General features: G+C 34.4%; 1 protein-coding gene across 1 annotated transcript; it reads right to left on the bottom strand.

Annotated features, from left to right (window-relative positions):
- Window positions 1–5,607: 5,607 nt before the first annotated feature.
- LOC114379262 (ubiquitin carboxyl-terminal hydrolase 14-like) lies at window positions 5,608–20,669 on the bottom strand. The gene is made up of 20 exons (XM_028337891.1): window positions 20,399–20,669; window positions 19,882–20,053; window positions 18,632–18,744; window positions 18,179–18,515; window positions 17,267–17,361; window positions 16,947–17,080; window positions 16,810–16,866; window positions 16,650–16,727; window positions 13,365–13,419; window positions 13,238–13,279; window positions 12,788–12,868; window positions 12,059–12,257; window positions 11,907–11,964; window positions 11,705–11,827; window positions 11,396–11,484; window positions 11,231–11,320; window positions 6,962–7,129; window positions 6,744–6,862; window positions 6,500–6,629; window positions 5,608–6,205 (listed from the first exon to the last, which is right to left on the bottom strand). The coding sequence occupies exons 1-20, from the start codon at window positions 20,507–20,509 to the stop codon at window positions 6,033–6,035; spliced, it is 2,424 nt and encodes an 807-aa protein (XP_028193692.1). The 5' UTR covers window positions 20,510–20,669; the 3' UTR covers window positions 5,608–6,032.
- Window positions 20,670–24,104: the final 3,435 nt, after the last annotated feature.

Genomic DNA, 24,104 nt, shown 5'->3' with positions numbered 1-24,104 from the left:
AATGTTCATGTGGAAGTCATGAATACACTCTTCCTCCTTCATCTTCAGATTTTCGAATTTTGTAGCCAATAGTTGCAATCTGGACATCTTCACTTTGGAGGTTCCTTCATGAGTGGTTTTCAGGATCTCCCATGCATCCTTGGCCACTGTGCATGTGTTGATCAGTCTGAAGATATTCTTGTCAACTCCATTGAATAGAGCATTCAAGGCTTTGGAGTTTCCAAGTGCCAATTCGTCTTCTTCTTTTGTCCAGTCTTCTTCTGGCTTCAATTCATTAGTGGGCTTTCCTTCTGTGTCCAGCATCTTGGGATGATCCGAGCCTTTGATGACAGCTTTCCAGGTTCTGCTATCCAGTGATTTGAGGAAGGCCACCATCCTTGCTTTCCAGTATTCATAGTTGGTTCCATCCAGAATTGGTGGTCTGTTCACTGGTCCTCCTTCTTTCTCCATGTTCATCAGAATTTATCTCCCTAGATCTCACTCAGTGATTTAGAGTGCCTACTCTGATACCAATTGAAATTCTGATACAGAGGTCAGATGTCGTACCAGATGTCACGACATCACGCTTCAGAACATGGAGATTATATTTGACTGTATGAACAGATTAAACAAGTAAATAACACAAGAGAATTGTTAACCCAGTTCGGTGCAACGTCACCTACATCTGGGGGCTACCAAGCCAGGGAGGAAATCCACTAAAATAGTGTTAGTTCGAAGATCTAACAGCCACTGTTTACAACCTTCTCACCTAACCACTACCCGTGCAATCTCTACCTAAGAGCCACTCTTAGATATGAGAACCCCTCTCACTCCCTCTCAATCACTCTCCCGTGTTTACAAATAAATCCAAGACACACCAGAGATTGCTCTCTGAACAAAGGGATCAACTCTGCACACTCAGGTCCAACACTTGATGTTAGGGTAACATCAAGGTGGCTCACAAAACACTCAAGTCCCAAAACTCACAAAATAACTCTTCAATCCCGAACTTGGTAGAAAACTCGTGCAGCCTTCATGTTTATATAGCAGTGTGCGTATCTGGGCTGCAACAACTTGCGCTGGATGAGATCTATCATTCTTCTGAAAAATCTGCACTAAAAGATAATGTTTGATCTTTTAGTTTTTATCTTTAATCTCTAATCCCTGAACGAACTATTCAAGTTTGTAATTCGAACTTTAATTATCTTTTAATTCGTTCCTAAAGATAGATCGTCTAATCTGTTGCTAACTGCACAATAATCTGTTAAAGATATAACAGATTTATGTGTCCAGTATTTTCGGGCAGGATGTCCTGGACATTGTATCCGACATCGTGGATCCTGCACAATCTGTTAAAGATATAACAGATTTATGTGTCCAGTATTTTCGGGCAGGATGTCCTGGACATTGTATCCGACATCGTGGATCCTGCAGCTTCAATTCTTCATTTGACATTTTATCTTGCCTTGTGCATTGTGCAGCCCAATCTGATTCCTTGACATAACGTTGGACATCATGTGCAGCAACTCCAGCTTTCCTTCATTGTCTAAGTGCTTATGTTTTAACAAAATTTTAGCCAATCTTTTAAAACTCAGTAGAGCTAAGCACTAACACATACTAGCCTTAGGAGGTTGCTTTTCTATTGTCTTCCCCTTATTATCTTTGGGCTTAGAAGGTGCCACCCCTAAGATGCCTTGACCTTAGTCTTTCTTTGGATAAAAGTGAGAGCCATAAAATTTTGAAGTAGACCTCCTTTTAAGTTGTTGCTCTATCCTTATTTCTCAATCTAAATAAGCCTCTACATTGTCCTTCCCATGGAAGTATGGGAGATTAATGTTAGCCTCTTGAGGCTTTCTTTCCTTTTCTCTCCTTTGGGGGTGATGTCTAAGATGTGACCTATGCCTTCCTTCATAATAGTCACGAAGTTCTTCACTTAGGCTCTTGCAAGAGTCATGACTACTATAGGAGGCGTGTTTTTCTTTTCTTGACTCTTTTATTTTCCTTCTTTCTTTTTCCCTTATATGTTCCCTCTAATCTTAATTTATTTCTACCTTCTCTTTTACTTTTTCTTTTCTTTCTAGTGTTTCTTTCCATAACTAGAGGGAACTCAACTCATCTAAGATTCTAGATAGAGGGTCCTTATGACTAGTACCCTCACCATTAACACTAGATGAATGATGACTCATGTTGGTTCCTAAGTTGTGGTTCTTTCTTGTTGGGGGTTTGTAAAAGGTAAAAGGTAGGGCTCAAAAGAACTCAAGATAAGCGTGATAAGCAAGAAGAAGGTATTATGTAATAACAAGATAAAATAAGCGTGACTAGTAAAGAAAATAAGCTATGAAAGTAAGCAAGAAATTAAAGTGCAAGAAATGTAAACTAGGCATATCTTAAGAGTGTTTGGATGACCACATTTAAGGTTCCCAACAAAACACTTACTATCTTAAGGGAAAATTGCCTAAAATTATTACACACAAATGAAAGTTTGGTAACCTATTGGAGGCTCCCAACACACTTCCAATGAAATGCCTTTTTGTTAAAAAATTTGAAAGCAATGAAGGTAAGTAAATTGCCAATTACAAAATTACAAAAAGGTTCCCAATTTTGGTGGTTGATCTCTCTTTGGTGATTCACTCAATTTGGAGTGTTTCTTAGTCCAATATCTCTTAAGGTGGTTGGCCCTTTGCTTCTTGACTCAAATTCTTCAAGGGATGACACTAATCCTCCATTCCAATTCCCTATATGACAACTCACAAACAAGGAAACAAAGAGACAAGCAATAACCAAAGACAAAAAAAAATGAAATGAAAGTTAAACCAATAGATTTTTAACAAGACAGATTTTCAAGGACTATTCAACAATTAAAGCAATGAAAAACACATAAAAGCAAACTAGGACTCAACGAGAAACCTAGAATGGCTCTAGAGTAGAGTAGAAAAACTAAAAAAAAAAAGACTCAAGAAACCTCTAGTTTTGGCACTTGTTTTCACACTACTTTTCAACTGAAATTTCAAAACTAAGATTGGTATAAAATAGGCACTAATTATAGAACAAATTTTGAGCCAAAACAACAAATACACTTCCCTTTTACTTTTTTTCCGTGGACACTGATTTTCCTTCTAGCTTGTGTGATTTTTCTTATTTTTTCCTTTTATCCAAATCACTTGGTTCTTTTTTCTAATTTTTTTTCCAGATGTCTTGAAAATTCAATAAAAATTTCAGCTCAAAATTCAAAGTATTCAAGCCATGGTGGAGTTAAGAAGACAGTGTGCCAAAACTAACAGCAACCAGAATTTCAACCTAGAAATCAAGAGTAGTGTTTATGTTGCTTAATGCTTGGATAATTACAATTTGTGTTTGCTTATGCTCAATTGTCTTGAATAACACAATTCAAGAGAGATTAAGACTTATTATGATTCACAAATTCAGCCACAACTCAGCACCACAACTCAATTTCTTCATAAGCATCATATAGGAAACTTACAAAACAAAACAAAAAAAAAAGTTTAACAACAAGACTACTTCTAGGAATTGATTTAGAACATGTATGAACTAAATAACATGCATGAATTAGACTCAAAATTCAAATGATAGGCTAAGAATTGCAAGAATACATGAACAAATGTATCTAGAATTCAATCAACAAAATCAAAATTGAACACAAACTTAGAACATAATGTGATAATTATTATGATGAAACATGACTCTAAGACAACATGAATGAAGTAATTTACACTTACATTTTTGTGTTTTCTTTTCTATTCAATATTTTGCAAGAAAATTGAGATCTAAAGATTCAGAACAAGAAGATTATGACTAAAATATGATATAACCTAAAATCAACACAAAAACATAATTCGAGAGTAGATCTATAAAATTTGAACCATAGAAATGCAAGAACAATTGTAGATCTAAGATTTAATCGGTTTATTTTTTTGAATCTACTCTAAACAACACCAAACCACAAGACAATGGAAGATATACATGAAGAATAAGATGAAAAACAAGGAATTAAAGTGAATTGACCGAACAAAAAGATAGAGGAAGCAAAAGAACATCACCTAGATGAAGATGCTCAAATACTACATAATGTAGCTCCATGTGGAGCTTGTAGGCCTTGGATCTTCTTCATCAATGGAGTCATTTGCTTCTTAAAGATCAATGGCAAGAAGAAAGAAAGATTATTGAAAATGTCACTTCAAGGAGAAGATGAGTCAAGAACAAGTTCACCACCATAGGAAGTCATGGATAAGAGCTTAAAGGTAAGAGAAGATGAGTGGAGGTAGAAGGAGAGAAGGAGCACGAAATTTTATGTCTCAAATGAGGTCTGAACTTTGAAGTGTAATTTTCAAATGATCAAAGTTGAAAAAATGCACACGCAAGACCTCTATTTATAGTCTAAGTGTCACATAAAATTGGAGGAAATTTTGAATTTTTATTCAAATTTCACTTGAATTTGAATTTGAATTGGGAACCAAATTTGAAGCCTAAATTATGATTAGTAAATTTTAATTATGATTCAACCTACTAATCCAAAATCATATCCAAGACTCCACTAAATGTATTAAGGTGTCATGAGACACGTAAAACATGAAGGACATGCACAAAGTGTGACTATATGATATGACAATGGGGTATAGCAAGCAAATGCTCACTTCCCCCTTAAGATGGTCCAGAATTTAATTAGATTGGATTTCTCCCAATTCAATTAAATTTATCTCTCAACACACATATCAAATAGTGTACTTAATACATGTGAAATTACAAAACCAACCCTAATACAAGTGTCCTAAAATACAAGGACTGAAAAATCTTACATTACTAAGATACCCTCCCTACACTATGAAACCCTAAATAAAGGTCTAAAAATAATGAAACTTTAATCTAAGATAAGTGAACTCATACTAAGCCCATAGGCAAAAAATCTACCCTAAGGCTCATGGGAACCCTAGGACTTTCTCTTGTATCTCTGGCTCAATCTTCTTGGAGTCTTCTATCCAATGTCCTTGAAAAGGTAGGATTGCATCCCTAATGACCAAAACTATCACTTCGAAAATCTCAAAACATATTAAATTAATTTGGGGCAAAAAATTATTTTTTATTTTTAAAAAACTTTGAAAATCAATTACTTATATAAAATATTCAAACTAACACTTAAGAAAACTTAAAAAACCTAAAGTACCAACTAGACTTACTCCAACAATAAAAGAAAATAAAAAAAAACCATTTTTTATTCTAAGAAACTCATCAAACATTTTCTATTGGAGATGACCTTAGGTCCTTTAATCCTTTTAAAATCTTCGTGGAACATTAAATGACTACCTCTTGTTTTTACCTAATTTTTCTTGGTAAATTTTTTTTTATCGGCAAATAAAATTCTGATTTGATAAAAATGCTTCTATATTTTTATCAAAACTATTTCATGAACTATTCTCCAAGGAATATTGTCATGGTATGACTAATCAAAACTATATTTTCAAATGTTTGGAAAAATTAGAATAAATTCGTTTTTTGGTTCAAGTCTTCAAGATACGTGAATTACTGCACTCAAATAGAACAAATTCGTTTTTTGGTTCAAGTCTTCAAGATACGTGAATTACTGCACTCAAATAGAACATATTTTTTCAGCTATTAACTGCCAAAGAAAGAATTTATGCTTTTGTGAAGGCAAGAACAAACAAAAGTCATACAAACTTTTCAAAGAAACCGGTTTTAGACATCAGAAAAATGAAGTTGTATAAACATTCACTAAACTGCATTCGTTGTATTGTTATTTGAATCCCTAGAACTGACAATCCGTCTCCATTGTAATTTGAATTCCTAAACATGCAATTTATAGAAGATGAATGCAATGTGAAGTTCCAAAATGCTTCAATACCGCAGAGAACCAAGAAAAGAAGATTCGGCCAACTAGAGGAATGTTTACCATGCCACCAAGGAAAGGTAGCATGAATATTATCACATCAGCAGAAGTAGGTGGCATGTTAAGGCCATTCAAAAACGACCTGCGCCTCTTAATGGTTGAAATATTCACCTTGTTGAAAGCCTAACACCAATCAAAGCCTTTCGAAGAAATAAAGATAGCCCATTTCCTTTGGAGGATCAATGGATGCCCCGACCTTGTTGTCGTTGAAAATTGCCCATCTACCATCTTTTAAAATGTGAGCAACATAGTGGCCACACTGCGTAGAAGTTCCACTGTGGCTCACAATCCCCATAAGTCGATATTCTGGAATGCGGGAGGTTGAAAAATAAAATCAGATTGTTAAATTAATACAAACAAGAAGATGAAACAATTTTAACACCCTACCACCCAACCCAACAAAATTTTTATCGATTAGACGTAACATGGAAGGAAAAATGTGGGCAACACAAACAACAGATTAGCCAGATCAAAATTTTGAGGTGTGGTGAGAGGGGAAAATGATAATGATTCACAATAATTACAATCTCCCCCCCTTTTAATTAATTAAGGATCAATAAAATCCACAACAAGGTACGTCATAAAGTGAAAGCAACTTACTCCCTCCTCCATCGGGTAGGTTAACATCATTGGTAGTGGATGCAGAGGTTGATGGGGCAGCATTCATACTGGAGACTGATGCATCGAGATTGTTAAATATCCAATCCGTTGCTTTCTCAATGTCACCATCCTACAGAACAGTGATTTCCATTTGTATAGTCAAACATTGAGGCACATTTTATCAAAAACCTAATCCTACAGTCACAAGGGAGAGGGGAAAATAAAAAAATAAAAAAGAAATTACCGATGCCTTCAGAGCCTTCCTAGCAATTTCTTCTTCAAATCCAAAAGAAATTAGAATATCAACTTTTGATTGGTCAACAGTTTCAGAGCCATGGCCTTTGGAAATAGGATTGTCAATGTCTACGTAAAACAAATTTATCCAGCATTATTGTCCTGGATATTACCAGGTAACTTACAAACAAGTTTGTTTTACATGATAGTTAAAAAAATGTCAGGTACCTGGATCATCCATGTGAGATAGCAACCAATTCATTGCCTCTTCTACTCCAACATTGGATGTATTTATAGCAGCTTTCTGACAATGGAGATGGTTAAAGCCCATGGAAACCAGCTGGGCAACAATTTCATCGTTGGCCGAAATTTTGTTTGAATCTTCCTCTTCAGGAACTGTAAATCACAAATAATTAATGTCAAGATTTGATAATTTTCAGATTTAGTTCAGTTAAAATAATTGTTATTAAAATGAAAAGGCACAACTTTTTATAACTGAGTTGAAAAATTGATAAGGAGCAAAATTTGCAAGTTAACACTTGAAACTGAAGGAGTAAAAACACCCTCCTTTCCCAGGAGGTTGCTCCATATAAATATCCTCCTCAAGATCACCGTGGAGGAAGACATTCTTAATATCAAGCTGATAGAGGGGTCAATGACGGATAGCAGCCATAGCAAGAAACAAACGAACAGTGGTGAGTTTGGCTACAGGAGAGAAAGTATCACAGTAATCAATGCCATATACCTGTGTGTAGCCCTTAGCCACCAAGCGAGCCTTAAGCCGATCAAGCTTACCGTTGGGCCCAACTTTAACAGTGTAGACCCATCTACAACCCACAGTGGTCTTACCAGGAGGAAGAGGAACAAGCTCCCAAGTACCATTATTTTCAAGAGCCTGCATCTCATCAATCATAGCCTGTCCCCAACCAGGATGATCAAGTACCTCACGGACAGTGGAAGGAATAGTAAGGGAGGACAATGAGAAAACAAAGGAACTGTATGAAGGAGACAAACGGAGGTAACTTAAGAAATTATAAATAGGATGAGGATTACGAGTAGAGCGAGTACCTTTCCTGATGACAATGGGCCAATGTGAGTCAAAATGAGAAGAAGAAGTGGAAGGATCCATGAGTGGAGGACTGGTTGAAGAAGAACGAGAATCACGAGGAGAAGCTTCAGGTACTGGAAATCCAATTTGTGTTGTCCTCGATTGATCTGTAATCAAAGGTGAAGATACAATTTCAGGTGAATTTGGTGAAGAAGATGGAACAACACTGACATTTTGGTCTGAGTCATCTAGAGGACAAGGAGAAGGAATATGAAGAACTTCCTGGAGAGACAAAGAATGGTCTACGGAGGGTGAGAAGAAGGGTGTGTCTTCAAAGAAGGTTACATCTGTAGACATGTAGTATCGTCTCATGGTTGGAGAATAACATTTGTAACCTTTTTGAAGACGAGAATAACCCAAGAACACACATTTGACTGACCTAGCAGAGAGTTTGTCTAAACCAAGAGACAAATCATGGACAAAACAGGTACAACCAAACACTTTAGGAGAGACATGAAATAGTTGATCATGAGGAAAGACAATTGAGTGAGGGATTTGATTTTCAAGAGAAGAAGAGGGCATCCTATTGATTAGGAAACAAGCAGTAAGCATTGCATCTCCCCAATGATGTGTAGGAACATTTGAATTTAGCATTAGGGAACGTGCAGTTTCAAGAAGATGACGATTCTTCCTTTCTACTATGCCATTTTGTTGTGGTGTGTGAGGACATGTGGACTGATGTAGAATACCTTTGGAAGACAAAAAAGAAGAAAGGTCATGAGAGAAATATTCTTTAGCATTGTCACTCCTGAAAATTTTAATTGTTTTTCCAAATTGATTCTCAATCTCATTGTAGAATGACACGAATATAGGCAAAAGTTCAGATCTGTCTTTCATTAAATAAATCCAAGTACATTTGGAGAATTCATTAATGAAGGTTACAAAATATCGAAAATCAAAAGATGTAACACGACTTGGTCCCCAAATATCAGAATGAATGGTAGAGAAAGTCGAGTTACATCTTTGTACAGTTTGAGGAAATGACGACCTGACATGTTTTCCTAATTGACAAGACTCACAATCTAAGACTCGAAGATTCTTGAGACTAGGAACCATCATCTTCAATTTTGGTAAACTTGGGTGACCTAGACGATCATGCAAAAGTTTGGGCTTTGAGATTGCAAAACAAGCCCCAGGTGGACTGGATTCCAAATAGTAAAGTCCTCGTGCTTCATGTCCTTCTCCAATCAGTCGCCCCGTCCCATGTTCCTGAATAACAAACGAATTAACAATAAAGGTTACTGAACAATTTAACGAACGAGTTAACTGACTTAATGAAATTAGATTATAGGGACACTGAGGAATGAATAACGCAGAATTCAATTTCAGAGAAGGAGATAAAGAAACTTGACCACTTCCTTGAGACGCAACCTTGGAACCATTGGCTACAGTAACAAGGTGAGGAATTTTTGGAAAAGAAAAGGATGAAAAGGAGGACTTATTACCAGAAATATGATCAGAGACACCTGAGTTGAGTATCCAAGGACTAGAACCTTCAATGGATTGAGAGATACAAGCTGTTGAAAAACATGGTTCAAATGAGGATTGAGCTTGGTTGTTGGGTTTCTCGGATTTAAGCTTCAAATACTCCTGATACTCCTCATCAGAAAATCTAAACTACTCTGCCTTCTCTGATCTAGAGACCTGTGCGACCTTGTCGGGAAACCCATGCAACGAGTAACAATTCTCTTGGGTGTGACCCATCCTCTTGCAATAAGTGCAATGAGGACGTCCACCCCTTCCACTGCAACCTCCTCTGTTGTTGCGGCTACCTCCTCTTCCTCGAGACGCGGCCATGGCTGACGTCTCCACACCATCGGCAGGATTCTCATCCTTCAATAAATGAGGCACGCGGAGAAGTCTAGTGATAAGGGAATCCATAGATGGAACTTGGTCCCTAGCAAGTACTTGATCACGAACATGATCAAAGTCTGAATGTAAGCTCCTCAGAATAAGGACCATGTAGAACTTGTCAAGTTTCCTGTTCACTTCTTCCAATGAATCAGCTACAAGGAACTTTCTCAACTCTTCCACGGCAGCCCGAGCCTTACCCACATGAGCGATCATGCCATGACTAGTTTGCTTGAGGGCTATAACCTTCATGGTTGCGTCAAACAAGCTTTGGATATCATTGACAAAAATTTCCTGGCCTTCTCTTCCAAAAAGAACGACACGTTTTAAAGGATCTAAGAATTTCCAAAATATCCGGCTCAACTGATTGCCATAATATAGCGCAGAGCTGATAGTCAAGCTTCTCCCATTCAGGTCTCTTGTCATTTGGAACGGAATCGGAAGCTTTCTCCAAGTGGTCATGATGTCCTTGACCGAGAAACCAAAGTTCCACGGAAGCAGACCACGAGGGATAATTCTTCCAGTTCAGCTTAGCAGTAGTGATGGTCGGAGTCCCGGAGAAGGAGAAAATAGGTCCAGAGGCAGCCATTTTGACCCACAAGATGAAACCCTAAAGGGGTAAAAAGGAGAGAAGAGTGGGGTGATATGTTCCAGGCAACAAAACTCGAAATTGAGGGCTAGAACGGACTCAAAAGAGGCCGACGAGCAGACTGGTGGCGGCGCATGGGCTTCACGCGCCCGAGAACGCACGTGAGAATGGCGGCGCGTGGCGGCTCCTTTGGAGGCGCGACTTCCAGGGGTGGGTCGCGCTTTTTGAGGCAATCCTAACCCTGGTCTCGCCGGAGAAAACTGACCGGAGATGGCGGCGGCCGGCGGCGACGGCGGACAAACCCGCTCTAATGCCAACTTGAAACTGAAGGAGTAAAAACACCCTCCTTTTCCTCTTAGCTTTATTAAATTCAAAAGGTTACATATATATTAGAATACAAGAGAGAGAGAGAGAAGGGCAATGATAGTGACAACTCACTGCTGCCCTTCTAAACAAGCTTACCAACTAAGCTACCAAATGTAGATAAAAATACAAAAACATTCAACATTAACTAAGGTTGTATGATCAGATTCATCACGTGTATTTATTTAAGATAAAATTTCTGTTTGAGACAAAATGACAGACCAACTATATTCTTCTATATTAATACTAGTCATAAGAAATGAACAGGTTCGGTTTAAGACAGATTAAAAAAGAGCATTAAAAAACTAATTTAGTGGACTGAGATTATGTGAATCATCAGCAATGGGAAGTGATATTACATCATAGTGAGCCATAAATTCAATCTCTTCAAATCAAATTTCACCAATGATATAGCAGAGGGACCTTAAACATATAAAAACAGAAGTGACACATGTGAGCACAATAACACAGAATTTAGTTCAGTTTTGACACAATTTTTGTACATCTGATTTCTATGTAACAAATTATCTGCTTTTCTTTATTTGAAACTACAAGATATCACTCGAACAGAGAACTTCTTACATACCACCATCAGGTAATAGCTCTTCCCCAGACTGCTGACCTTTGCTGCGCATGTGACTGATATCTATGATATCAGGAACATCAATGTACACATCTGAAAGAAGAAAAATGCTTAACAAAATATATAATACCTTTTTAACGTTAATAGGCATATAAAGACATAACATACCAAGCTTTTTTGGTACCCAATCTGCCTCCATAACAAATCTCCGCATATGTAACACCAGGTAATCAGGAAATGAGGTCAGACCTGCAGTCCTACGGAATAAATGTTGTTTCAGCAATAAGGTTATAAGTTATTACTATATTAGCTTGGCAAAATAATGCCTAAACAAATGTGATTGTCATCCACTCAACAAAGACTTAGTAAACAATTCATGAAACCAAAGAAAATCCATTATATAGCTAAGTAACTTCTATCTGATACAGTAAGCATGGCACTGCAATATAATATATTTTGAAACTTCAACATGCTTACTTCAGTGCTGTTGTCTTTGTCTTCAAAGCAGTACTGTAAAAATCATGTATCTCCTCAGGAGCTGAGAAATTCGCAAGGCAAGTTTCTAAAGGTACCCTTGGACGCACAATCTCATTGGCATTTCTATCAGAATAAATACGCTCAGAAGCATCCATAGAAACATATGAATGAAATAAAAAGATTTCTGAGCATCTCAACTTACATTTCCTTTCCTTCTGCAAGTTTCTCTGCTTTCAGTTTGTGAAAGGATTCTAATTCTTCTGAAATTTCTCAAAACAAAACAAGTATTAGATTTGAGATCCCAAAGACATTTCAATTCTCACATAAGGAAAGGCTAGTGACATAAATATTCACCTTTGTTAGTTGCCTCATGTAATGGGATATTGAGAGAAAGAATGTAGTCATGCCTTCTATTATATGTAACTTTTCCAGATGAACACAAAATTCTATCTTCAATACCAAATTTGAAACTCGTCGATGGATCCAGTTCAACTTTCCCAGCATTAGCTCGCTCAACTTGATCAAGAAAATGTAGGAAAAATTCTAAAGCATCCTAACATCAAATTGGAATCAAGCAATCAAAAACTAAAGATAGCATAGTAACATGACTTTAAGCAGAAGAATATACATATACTGTATATTAAATCAAGGATAGCAGCATTTTGAAGAATCAGAACACCTTATGCTTATACATCATCTACATCAGACTTTTTAAAAGGCAAATAAGCATATGGCCTATTATTATTATAAAAAAAAGAAAGTAAAATCAACTAATAAATTGTTGAGTGTTATGACAAAGATAATATTGATCATAGGCCTTGAGCATAGACTTCAAATGATGAAAACTAAGTATTAAGAGTAAGACTGCAACTATAATTTAATAGTAAAATTAAGAGTATTGTGACATTTTGTAATTAATAGTGAAAACAATAATTAAAAACAACATAATTCACAATCAAATGGCCACCTATGTTTGCTTTCAACTAAAATTCATAAATAACTTTTGACATATAAAACTGCAAAATATTGAATGTTTCTTATATCATTAATGCATGGACGGGAAAAAAATAGTTCTAAACATACCTGTTGCCTCGGAGATGAAAATTCAGGATGGCTGGCAGCTATTACAGATTTAAACATATGTGGACGTATCCCTTCTTGTTTCTAATGTTTGAAGAAAGTGAACATGGGCAGACAGAAAAAATGAGCAAAGAAAATGGATCAAGATAAGAAAGAACAAGAAAGAGGATATGTAAAAACATTCAATAACATGAATCTCTCATTTCTAGCAGAGACTTCAACCAAAAGGCACAGCAACACATCCAAAACCATCATAATTAAAGTTCATCCCATGTAAAAAATTGTTCCATCACAAAAAAGCTTGTAAAGCATATAAATCTAAAGGGAAGCAAAAAAAAGAAGAAATGAACAAAAAAATAAGTACTTAATCAATATATGAAAATTCAGTAATCATTAAGGTAAACGTAGAGTAAGAATTTAAATTTTTAAACACCCAAGAGCCAGAAAGCTTACAGCAGTTGTAGTTGAAGTAGCAACATTTTCTTTTTCATCATTCTGGATGCCAGACGAAGGTAACACAAATTATCAAAGACTCTAAACAAAATTTCAAACGAAAGTTTACTGAGTTATGGGGGCATACCTCAAATGCCGGAACAGAATATTTACCAGAAAGTATGCCGTGAGCCAATTTTGTTCTGTCAATAAATGAAACTATAATTAAATTTCATTAAACTATAATTAAAAGGGTCTCTACCTTGAACTACCTCCTTTCATAAACAATTTCTTCCATGGAGGAAGCAGGTAGATTTATACATATGGGATTATTTACACAAATAACCTATTAAATCCGATTTTAGTAAATAATAATAGTATTATTATATGTTATGTTTAAATAGTTTATTACATTTTGCATTAAAAGAAAGTAGTTTATCACATTTTTTATTACTACTATTACTTATTTTATTACAATATATCTTATGCTATAAATATATATATATATATATATATATAAGTAGAGAAACTAAGCTGGACTCAAATTGAAGTCCAACAAACCAAAAAAAAAAGAGAGAAACACATAAAAAGGGGAACATGTTATGCGAATGTTCACGTAAAAAGGAGGAAACTTAAAAAGGAAAGATAAAAGAATTAATAGGGGGGACAAAAACAAAAAGGTTTAAAAAATTAAGGTGGCGCTTGGTTTGAGTGTTTATTTTCTGAAAATAATTTTCATTTTCGAGATTTACAAAACATGTATCAAGAAGAAAGTACTCTAAGGTGCTACCTTGTTTTCACTTCTTCAGAAAAGGTTGGAAATGTTAATTTGTAGTTTTCAGTTTTCGACATGCTTTTGAAAATATTTCTAGAGAAAATGTTTTCTAAATTTTAAGCAAACATATTTTCATCCTTGTTTTCTATTTTCTTTAAAAATGAAAACAGAAAACACTCAAACCAAGCGCCACCTAAAAAACCTTAAAACCCAAAAACAAAAATGGAGCAGCAATGTAAAACAAAGGAACAAATGCGATTTTTCACCACAAATGTTGAAGTCGCAGCCGCTTATTTGCAGGTGTACAACAATTTGACATCAAAACATGGCTGCAATCACTGTGGTAGGAAACCCTCACCACACCGCTAAAGTGGGCACGATTGACTACTTTGAGTGGTAGCAGCTCAAGGATGATAAAAATGACTTCAAAAAGAAATTGTTGAAGATAATTGAGAATCACAAGGTAGTGTTAACCTTATTTGGGACAAGAAGTTTAAGAAGGTTAGGAAGGTTGCCAAATTATCTTGAGTGAATGAAAAGGTTTTTGAGCAAGAGAGAAGGAATCTTGTTAATGGAATGAAAGTGTTCAAAAAAAGTATGAAATAGAAGGGAGTGTTTTAAGGCCTTACATAGGTGCAATATTGTTAAAAATTGGGCAAGATATCAAAAGTTTAGAAATGAGACATGGAAAGTTGTGAGTGACAAACAATCCAAAGCTTTTGAGGACTTTTACTCAGATCTTGGAACAAAGAATGAAGAATGTAAGACATATAAGCTTGCCAAGAATAAGGAAAGGAAATCAAAACATTTGGATCAAGTATGATGTATTAAGGATGAAGGAAAATAAATTTTTCTCATCCATCAAGATATCAAATTCTCAATGTCTTCTTTTAACTCTCAAACTTGAATTTTGCTATAGTAATCCAATTTTTGTTTGTCTACTTCTATTTCTAATCCTTCCATATTGGTCAATCCATGCCTATTTTTGAAAAGCTGACAGAAATAGTTATCCCATAGCTCTTCAATATCGATATATAACAAAAATTGAGTAAATACAAAGGGATAAAACTTATGAGCAATACTATGAAACTACAGAAAAAGGTATTTGTGCATAGATTAAGAAAAGAGACTAAGAATGCAGAGAATCAATTTAGATTTATGTCAGGGACTCAGGATAGTCTATATAACAGAAGCTATTTATCTTCTATTGGGGTTGATGGAAAGGTACCAAAGAAACAAAGAGACCTACATAGAGTTCTTATTGAGTTAGAGAAATTATACAATCAAGTGTCAAGAGACGTTCTGTGTAAGAAGGCTTTCAAAAAGAATGTATGATAGGATAACTACTAGTATGGAAACTCCTAGAGGAAAGGTTAAGAAAATTCCTATAAGGATAGGTTTCAATCAGGGCTCATCAACCTTAAGTTCAAACTTATTTAATATAGTCTTCAATGTGCTTTCAGAGAAATACAAAAGATTATTTGTAAATGCATGCTTTTTGTGGATGATATAGTTTTGATTGAGGAATTAAGGGAAGACGTTAACTCAACTTGAGCTGTGGAAACAAATATTGAAACAAAGAGTTTCACTTAAGTAAGACTAAGAGCATATGCATTGAATTTTAGCAAGAAACAAGAAGAAAATGACTTACAGATAAAAATTGGATATGTTTCTAAGTTAAGTATATGAGATAGATATTACAAATTGATGGGGGAAATTAATGAAGTCATCACATGTATGATACAAGCTAAGTAGTTAAACACGAGAAAGACATTGGGAGTTATTTGCCATTGCAAAATACCTATCAAGCTCAAAGGGAAGTTTTATCGTACTACTATACGACTAGCTATACTCTGAATGTTGAGCTCTAAAAGAACAAGATAAAAAAATGGGAATAACATAACTGTATCTTAAGATGAATGCGTAGTCACACACATAAACAAAGATAACAGAATGACTGTATATAAGGAGATATTATATTTAGGCGCATGCAAAGAAGTCACTAGAGGCACCAATAAACAGAGTAGATTGCATGATTTTTAACCCATTGAAAAGGGGGCTAAAGGGAGACCAAGAAGGACATTTAAAGAAATTATTAAAAGGAATCGCACAGTGGACAACATCCCCAATAATTAGGTTTTTAATTGAGCCTAATGGAAAAATGTGATTCATGACTTCATGTAGTCAATCTCACCTAGCGAGATAAGGCTATTGTTGTTTCAACTTTCAATATCTATTTGTGCTATTTTATCAAACTGACTTGATTGATTAATTCTAAATATAAACAAAAAAAAAATGTGATTTTTGTAGTAAGCTTTGGTGAGTTGGCAATGTTTTGAAAAAAATAGTCAATCTTGTTACACAATGTCTCACTTCATCATGTAAGTTTAAAAGTTGACTGAACATTTCATCTTTTGATTTTTCATTCTCTTCCATACATGCACAAACAAAGGACCAATACGCATGTATTCACATAGACAAAACATGACTACCAAATAAGATATTGTAATAGTAATCTAATAACCTAAAATAAGCTAGCTACTTAGCACATGATAGATTTGTTAATTTATATACGAAAAAGACATTTTAAACAAAAATTCTATGATTTTGATTATAAGCTTTTGTAAACACAATAAACTAATCCAAACATGCACTTACAACTGCATATTTAGGTCTACAGTGGGATCAGCAGGAGACATCTCAAATGCCTTCTTTAGACTTTGGTTCAAATAGTACCTAAGAATGAAATTACAGAAATTGAAGTAAATGCAAACAGGGTTCAAACAGTTGCAAGAAAAAATAAGAGACATGAACAGACCGTGATGTGAAGGATCTTGTTGAAAACACAACTTGCATAGTTGCTGCCATGTAACAACTGGAAGAAAACAAAATGAAATACAGAAGTGTCAAACTTGTATTTTATAATAAGCAGAAAATAGTAGGGACCAACTCTACCTGTTTCCAATATTGACCAATCCTGTATATCCAGGTCCAAAAATTGGATCTACTTCTTGTCCACTTTCTTGGATTCGATTCCAATCAAAATTCGTATTTTGATCAAGTTCTCTTTCAGCAGTTGTCATTTCAGTCTGAATATAAGAAATTGGACCAGTTTAAAATATTAAGAGTCAAGTGATATTTAAATTTAATTAATTTTAAGTACACTCTTACGCCATGCCTGTTGGAGTAACAAGACAAAAGTTTATACTCAAGATTAATAATTAATATATTTTTTATTGTGCGTGAAAAGTATCATTTCAAGATAAATAATTAACCTTTCGTAGTGATGAAAAGTCAATGCCAAAAAATGCCAGATGCTGCGCTAATTGTGGATCCAAGACACTTTCATCATCTGGATAAGAGTAAACATCTGTGCTGTCACAATACATTACCCATAATTAGCACACCACAGAAAATGAAAAAGTTCATCATTTACTCCATAGAGCATATTTAGATTATATAGAAACATAACTATTTAGTGTGAAACAAAGCATCACAGTGTGACAAATGTACTTAAATAATGACACCTTTAAACCTCAATTGATAAAATCATGATAAATTTCTAACTTATCTCTTTCAGCATGACAGTGGAAAAGTGGCAAGCTTGCATCTAACTTTCAAAGTACATAATTCTATCTTTAAATATTGTCATCAGATAAAAATAACATGGTGTTTGGGATGAATCAAATGGATAAACACAAGTTAAAAAAACATCATTCTTTAAAATGGTTTAGAATTTCGCACATAATGTATGGTGAATCCAAGCTTAAAACTATTAAAAAACAGTTCCACTTTATCTTATCCCCATCCCTTCCACCTTGAATAAAATGAGAAAAACTGTCTATGCTTACATTTCATAAGGAAATACTCTTCCGTCAGCATTGGGAATTTCAAATTTGAGATATTAAAATTGATAATTATCTTTATATTTAATTAGGATTTAAATTTTGAACAGGAGCAAAAAATACAGTTTAGAAAAAGCTACATCATAATCAATTGACCAGATCATTAAAAAATAACAATTGAAAAAGGAAAGAAAAACCTCGCAAATCGTAACCCTGAAATAATCAGAAGGGCATAATAGTTTCCTTTCACACTTACAGACTGCAAATCATACAAGTAAGCCATTGATATTAATCAAAGAGCATATACAAGACAAAACATAATATTCAGCAAGAAGGCATCACCTGCTGCTTCAAGATCAGCAGTGATAGTTCCAAGCTTTACAGCAACAGGGAAGCCTGTCTCTTGGTAATGCTCAACAGCATGGTTGTTTCCACCAGTTCCACCCCACATTTTCCTCCCACAAAGAATCATTCCATCAGTCAGGTTTAGCCAAAGATTGTCAGTCTTGTCACATTTAGCACATTTCCACCCAGATGGTGGAATAACAACACCATTGTCAATTTGTTGTAAATTTGTTGCATAGGAACTAACTTTCTTCTTATCAGCAGTCCATGCTGCAAGTTGCTCCTTTCGTTCAGCACCCTCAGCTAGTAAGATTGCATCAACTGCCAACCTTACCTAAAATATTTATAACAAATGAGATAACTAAACTAAACTCCTATATAGCATACATATTCTCTTGAAATAATGAAAGGGGGAAATAAACAGAAAACTAAAAAGAGGAGAATAAGTACCTTCTCTGGCAATTCCACAGAAGGGAATGGAAGAGAAACATACTCAGGTAATATAACTACACTATGAGTTTCCTCATATTCTGGCTCATTGTTATCAAATCCCCCATCAACACCTAGAAATTAATAAGAGAGATAAAATTATGTTACCCGAAAAAGGAACAGCTGATTGTCAAAAACTCAAATATTGGAAAGAATAATAATTTAGCCTTCACAAAACTGCCAAACTGATTACTCCACAACCCAATACCTAGAATGTTAGAGCAAGGTTTTAAATTGCGGCCACGGTTGCATTTAGGTTTTTGCGATTACGAGTATTGTGGATTTGGCAATGCAGATTGAGGTTGTTGTGGTGTGTATTGTGCACACCTTGACACAATTATATTAAAATTTCATGTATTATTAATTTATTATATAATCCTATTAATGCATAATAATATATAATTAATATTATCTCAATCCCCACCCGACAAAGCCACAAGTCTCAATCACACCACATACACACACACATGTTGAGATCGACCCACTCAGCCCAAATCCCCCAACACTGACCCACATGGACACACCCAACTCACACGCACACACACTGTCAAACCCATAGTTCCAAAATTTCCAACCGCACAATCCTCTTCCCAGATACAACCACAACCATCCAAACACACACACACACACACACACACACACACACAAACAAACGACTCTTCTCCTCCCTCAACACCCAGAAGTCACATTAATAGCTGCTGAACAGAGATTGGGAAGATGCGCACAGCAGAGGCCTGGTGGGTGAACGGTGGACCTATGCTCATGAATTTTGATGAAGGGCAAAGCTACAAACTACAAAGGCTTCAATTCCAGAGAGGCAGAAAAGGTTACAAGTTTGAAACAGGTTTTTGGGGGAAAGTATCGGACAAAACGGCATTTTCAAAGCTGTGTTGTGGCCGGAACAACGTTTAGTTGCACAATCAAAATATGTGATTTCTTTTCACTCCACAATATCATCCTGTAACGGTATCATTGAGGGGCAAAACCGTTTTGTTACACCCAGTTTTGTGTAACTGAGCGACATTTAAAACATTGATTAGAGCTTGTGACAAACAAGATATGTAAGTGACAAACACAGAAGTCGTGCTTAACAACTGAACAAAGATTGAAAACGAACACAGAAATAGTCACAAAGCACATCATAATGTTTTCTCATGAGATGCATGATCACATATATTGCCAAGAATGAAGTGATTTTAAATTTAACACACCTATAGCCAAGAGAGTAGGTTTCTTTGAAGGCCGGTCTTCTGGAACTAATTTATTTGTCTGCTTTATATGCAAATAGACAGGATTTCCAGTCTTCTCATAATTCCAACCAACAAAATCCTTCCCGAAAGCAAGAAAAGTACACATGTCGACGAACAAACCACCTTCCGACCTCTAAAATTCATCAGAAAAAAAAAAACCAGTACCAAGCATCAATTTCCTGCACTGTGAAGCTCTATACACATTAACATACAAAAAAATTGCAGGAATCCAAAACCATTCACACTAACATCTTAAACTCGCAATGTTGAAAAACCACAAAACCATTCGCATAAAAAACCTAATGCCTAAAATTCTGAAAAACAGTTAACCAAACAAACAGCGTGGTTACCACAAATTACTCAATGCCTTCGAATTCTAAGAAGAATTATCAAATTAGAACAATCGAAGAACAACACGAAGTTGTTTCAAACAACAATTCATCATTTCCAGAACTATACGAGAGAAGAAAAACATCACCGGAGAGTCGAACGAAACGCAGCATTCGTGCTTGTAGATGCGATTGGTGGGTTCGGGGATCCGAACCCGGGAGAGATTGGAGCGGAGCAAATCCAAGGGTTGGATGGTCATCGTCGTTCGCTGAAACACCGAAAACCCTTGGCGGAAGAGCAAGAGAAGTGATAAAAATAAGTAACGCGAGAATTTAAAAGAGAGAGAGAGAGAAAGAAAGAAATGAAGTCTTTTACAAGTCTTGGTACGATACAAACGAGTCTCACTTTCACTAGGTGCTTTGCTTCGATTGAGTGTGCTTCTTTATATTGCTGTCATTGGAAAGGGATTTTAAAAGTGGACCGTATGTGAATCGGTAATAGACCCGTCTTTTTTAAACTCAAAAAATTCTATTTATAATTTTTATAATTTATATTCTCTTCGATGATCTATATTATTAATAAAAGAAATATTCATTTTTGTCTATATTATTAATAAAGAAAATATCGCTTTGGTGTCCACAAATTTTAAATAATTTTACCATTTTCAGTTTTTTTATTGGATCCTTTTTAGTTTTTAAACTTCTACTACTATATTTTAATAATTGCTGATTAATCTTATGTTGTTAGTTACTTTTTATTAATCTTATTTTTATTTTTTAACTTCTAAATCTTATTCCCTTTTCTTTTATTTTTATTTAAAATCTATATTATTAATAAAGAGAATACTCCTTTTTTGTCTATACTATTAATAAAGAAAATATTTCTTTTAATGTTCATAAATTATAGACAATTTTATCTTTTTTTTAGTTTTTTTTATTGAGTCCTTTTCAGTTTTTAAACTCCTACTACTATCTTTTAATAATTATCCAATATTCTCATGTCGTTAGTTATTTTTATTTTTTAACTTCTCTTTTTTCTTTTTCTTTTATTTTTATTTAAAATATGTAAAGGCACGCTTACCCTAATTTATATAGAAAACAAATAATTAATTTATCAATGCAAATAAAATTAAGTAAGTTAGTTAATTTAATTAATAATATTATAAATTTAAATCTTATTAAAAAAACACTCATAGAAAGTACTCCCTTTGTTTCATATGAAGTGTGGCATTTGGGAAAAACATTTGTTTTAGAATAAGTGTTACAGTTTACTTGCATTAGTTGATATTTTTCACTAATACCCATAATAAATGTCACTAGTTTTTGAATTTAATATTAATATCACTCCTTTTCATCTATTTAATAAAGTTAGTTTTGTAAAACTATTAGTCTATTTCATATATTTATCTGACTTTCTTGTTCTATGTAAACTAACCTAAAACAACATTTATTTTGTGATGAAGGAAGTAATGATAATATTTAACGATAATACACGTAATTCAAGGAATGATTTATTTCTACTAATGAATTTGCTTATATTATTAATAGATCAATAAATGCATTCACTTGCATGGATAATGAATAGACATCTTTCACATTAAATAAGGGTATAAAAGAAATTTAATAACTAATACATCTTAAAGTGGGTCAATGTTTCTTACAAGTATGACCAAAACCATATACTCATTTGTTTTTTTTTATAAAAAAAAGGACCAAAAGGAATACTCTATAGTCTTTAGTCTATAATTATAACTTACAACAACATAATTTATAACTATTAATAAAAGATAATACTTTTCTTTGATATTCACATTTCTTTAAAAGCAAATTACACTAACACTCCTGAGATTTCGTCAAATTACACAAAATATCCTTGTTTTTAATACTTGCAATGCCCTCCCTTACTAGTTGTTTAAACCTTAAGGGTGTGTGTAAGGTAAAAATGGATGTCAGTGTAATGTTTTTCAAACAATTAAAAAAGATTTGCATAGGGATAAAAAATGCAGGAATATTTTGTGAAGTGACAAAAATACCAGGAAGGGGTTGAATTGTGGCGTCATAATGTTTTTAAATCCTTTTTGAAAGAAAACAAGTTTTTGATATAAGTTAAAACGAGACAGTTCATAATAAAGAATTGTTCTGAGTTCAGAACGAAAATGTAAGCAGGTCTGAAAAAAGAGTTTTTACAATTCATAGCTCTATTTCAAAAAGAGTTGCTTGTTTACAAAGACTTAAGTGGAAAGGTTCAATTTTAAGAGTATTTGTAAAGGTTTTTTGTTTTAATGATTAACAAAAATAGTAAACAGATCAAACCACAAAATCAGTGCAAAGAGAGAAAGGGAAAATGATGCACAAAGATTTTTATACTGGTTCACCCTAACCTTGGGTTACATCCAGTCCTCATCTTTCAAGATGAGATTTCACTACACAACTAACCATTGTTGGACCAACAAATCACTTAATTTCAACAACCTGCCAACACTCCTACTAGATTTCACACCTAGCCACAACCAACACCATTGGTAACAACCTTTGCCCCCCATTATTGGACTTTTGACAAAAAAAAAAAGATTATGTATTTTTGATTGCACAAACATAGATCTTCACCTTACAAGAGGGTTTCTACTCAGGAAAATACAATCTCTCATTTCTATCTTAGATTTATTACAAATTATAAGCTTTTTAAAAAAGTGGGTCTCTCTCTCTATTGAGAAGGTTGGAGCATCAATGACAAATTTCTCACACAAAGAACTTTGCTCGAGTTTCTCTCACTTGGAAGGCTTCAACTTGACTTCATCATGCTCTTAAAGCTTTAAAGAAGACATTGAAGTGAAGTCCACTCAACTGACAAGTTTCTGAAGGAAGTAGACAAAGATGACAATTGTCTGGAAATGACTGCTAGCAAAGTCATTCTAGTTGGTCATTCTAAGGTTCGTATTTTGAGGAACCTTTCTGATAAGCATTTTGAAGTAACATCAAAATGATGATTTTGATGTTAGTTGAGAAAGGATCCATACTTGAAGTAGATCCTTTTGATGAAGATCAATTGTTATGTCATTCTAAAGTAGCCCCGCTTCATCAATATTAACACATCTTTACAACACAAAGCATTCCGAAGTAGATTGCTACATAAAATCAAAGTGAAGGTACAATTACTGGTGTGTTAGTGTTCTGTGTAACACCTCAAATTTTAAGTTGAAAATATTGCTTCAAAATGCTTTAATTTAATTTATTTTTAGAAATATGTGTCATTTTTTTTAATTTTTACTTAATAAATAATAAAACATCTTCCAATACTAACTTTTTTTCAAAACAAAACGTGATAGTCTAGAAATGCTAAATAGTTGCATTGAATTAAAATAAATGCTTATGTAGAGTAACTTAGTTTTCATGCATAAACAAATAAAACTTGTAGTGTCACAAAGAAATTGATACAACCCATAATAGTGTGATACTAAACCATACATTTTTCATTCCTGTTACAACAAAATACATGTCTGTGCAGAAAATATCTCTCAAAATTGATATGAACCCTCATGGCACAAGGGCTAACTTAGGATCGTCTAGGATTAAACCTTGTTGGAAAATTCAAAAAATTGATTAAGAAAAGGATGGGAAATTGGCAAGATTCAAGGGTTTCGCAGTGGCTAATTTCCTGGGACTTAATAAGGTGAATCTTGGCATAAAATGGATGAATGAGATGGTAAAAACGTAGGTTAAGTGGTGACTGGACATAAATATAGAAATGGTTATAACTCAAGCTACAAGGCTCCAAATGAGGTGATTCCAAAACGAGGTGAAAGCTCTCGTTTTGAATTTCAATTTAGGCTCAAGAATCACTTAATTTGAACGAGT

The sequence above is a fragment of the Glycine soja genome, chromosome 12, assembly GCF_004193775.1.
Source record: "Glycine soja cultivar W05 chromosome 12, ASM419377v2, whole genome shotgun sequence".
NCBI lineage: Eukaryota > Viridiplantae > Streptophyta > Magnoliopsida > Fabales > Fabaceae > Glycine > Glycine soja.
This window is presented reverse-complemented; position numbering and strand designations above follow the sequence as displayed.

Coding starts and splice junctions, on each gene's coding strand:
- LOC114379262 (XM_028337891.1), bottom strand. CDS start 20,509: ATGACCATCCAACCCTTGGATTTGCTCCGCTCCAATCTCTCCCGGGTT. Junction 13,420..16,649: donor GTAGACCTAAATATGCAGTT/GTAAGTGCATGT, acceptor ATTTATTGACAG/AACAAAATTGGCTCACGGCA. Junction 12,258..12,787: donor TTTCATCTCCGAGGCAACAG/GTATGTTTAGAA, acceptor ATTTGATGTTAG/GATGCTTTAGAATTTTTCCT.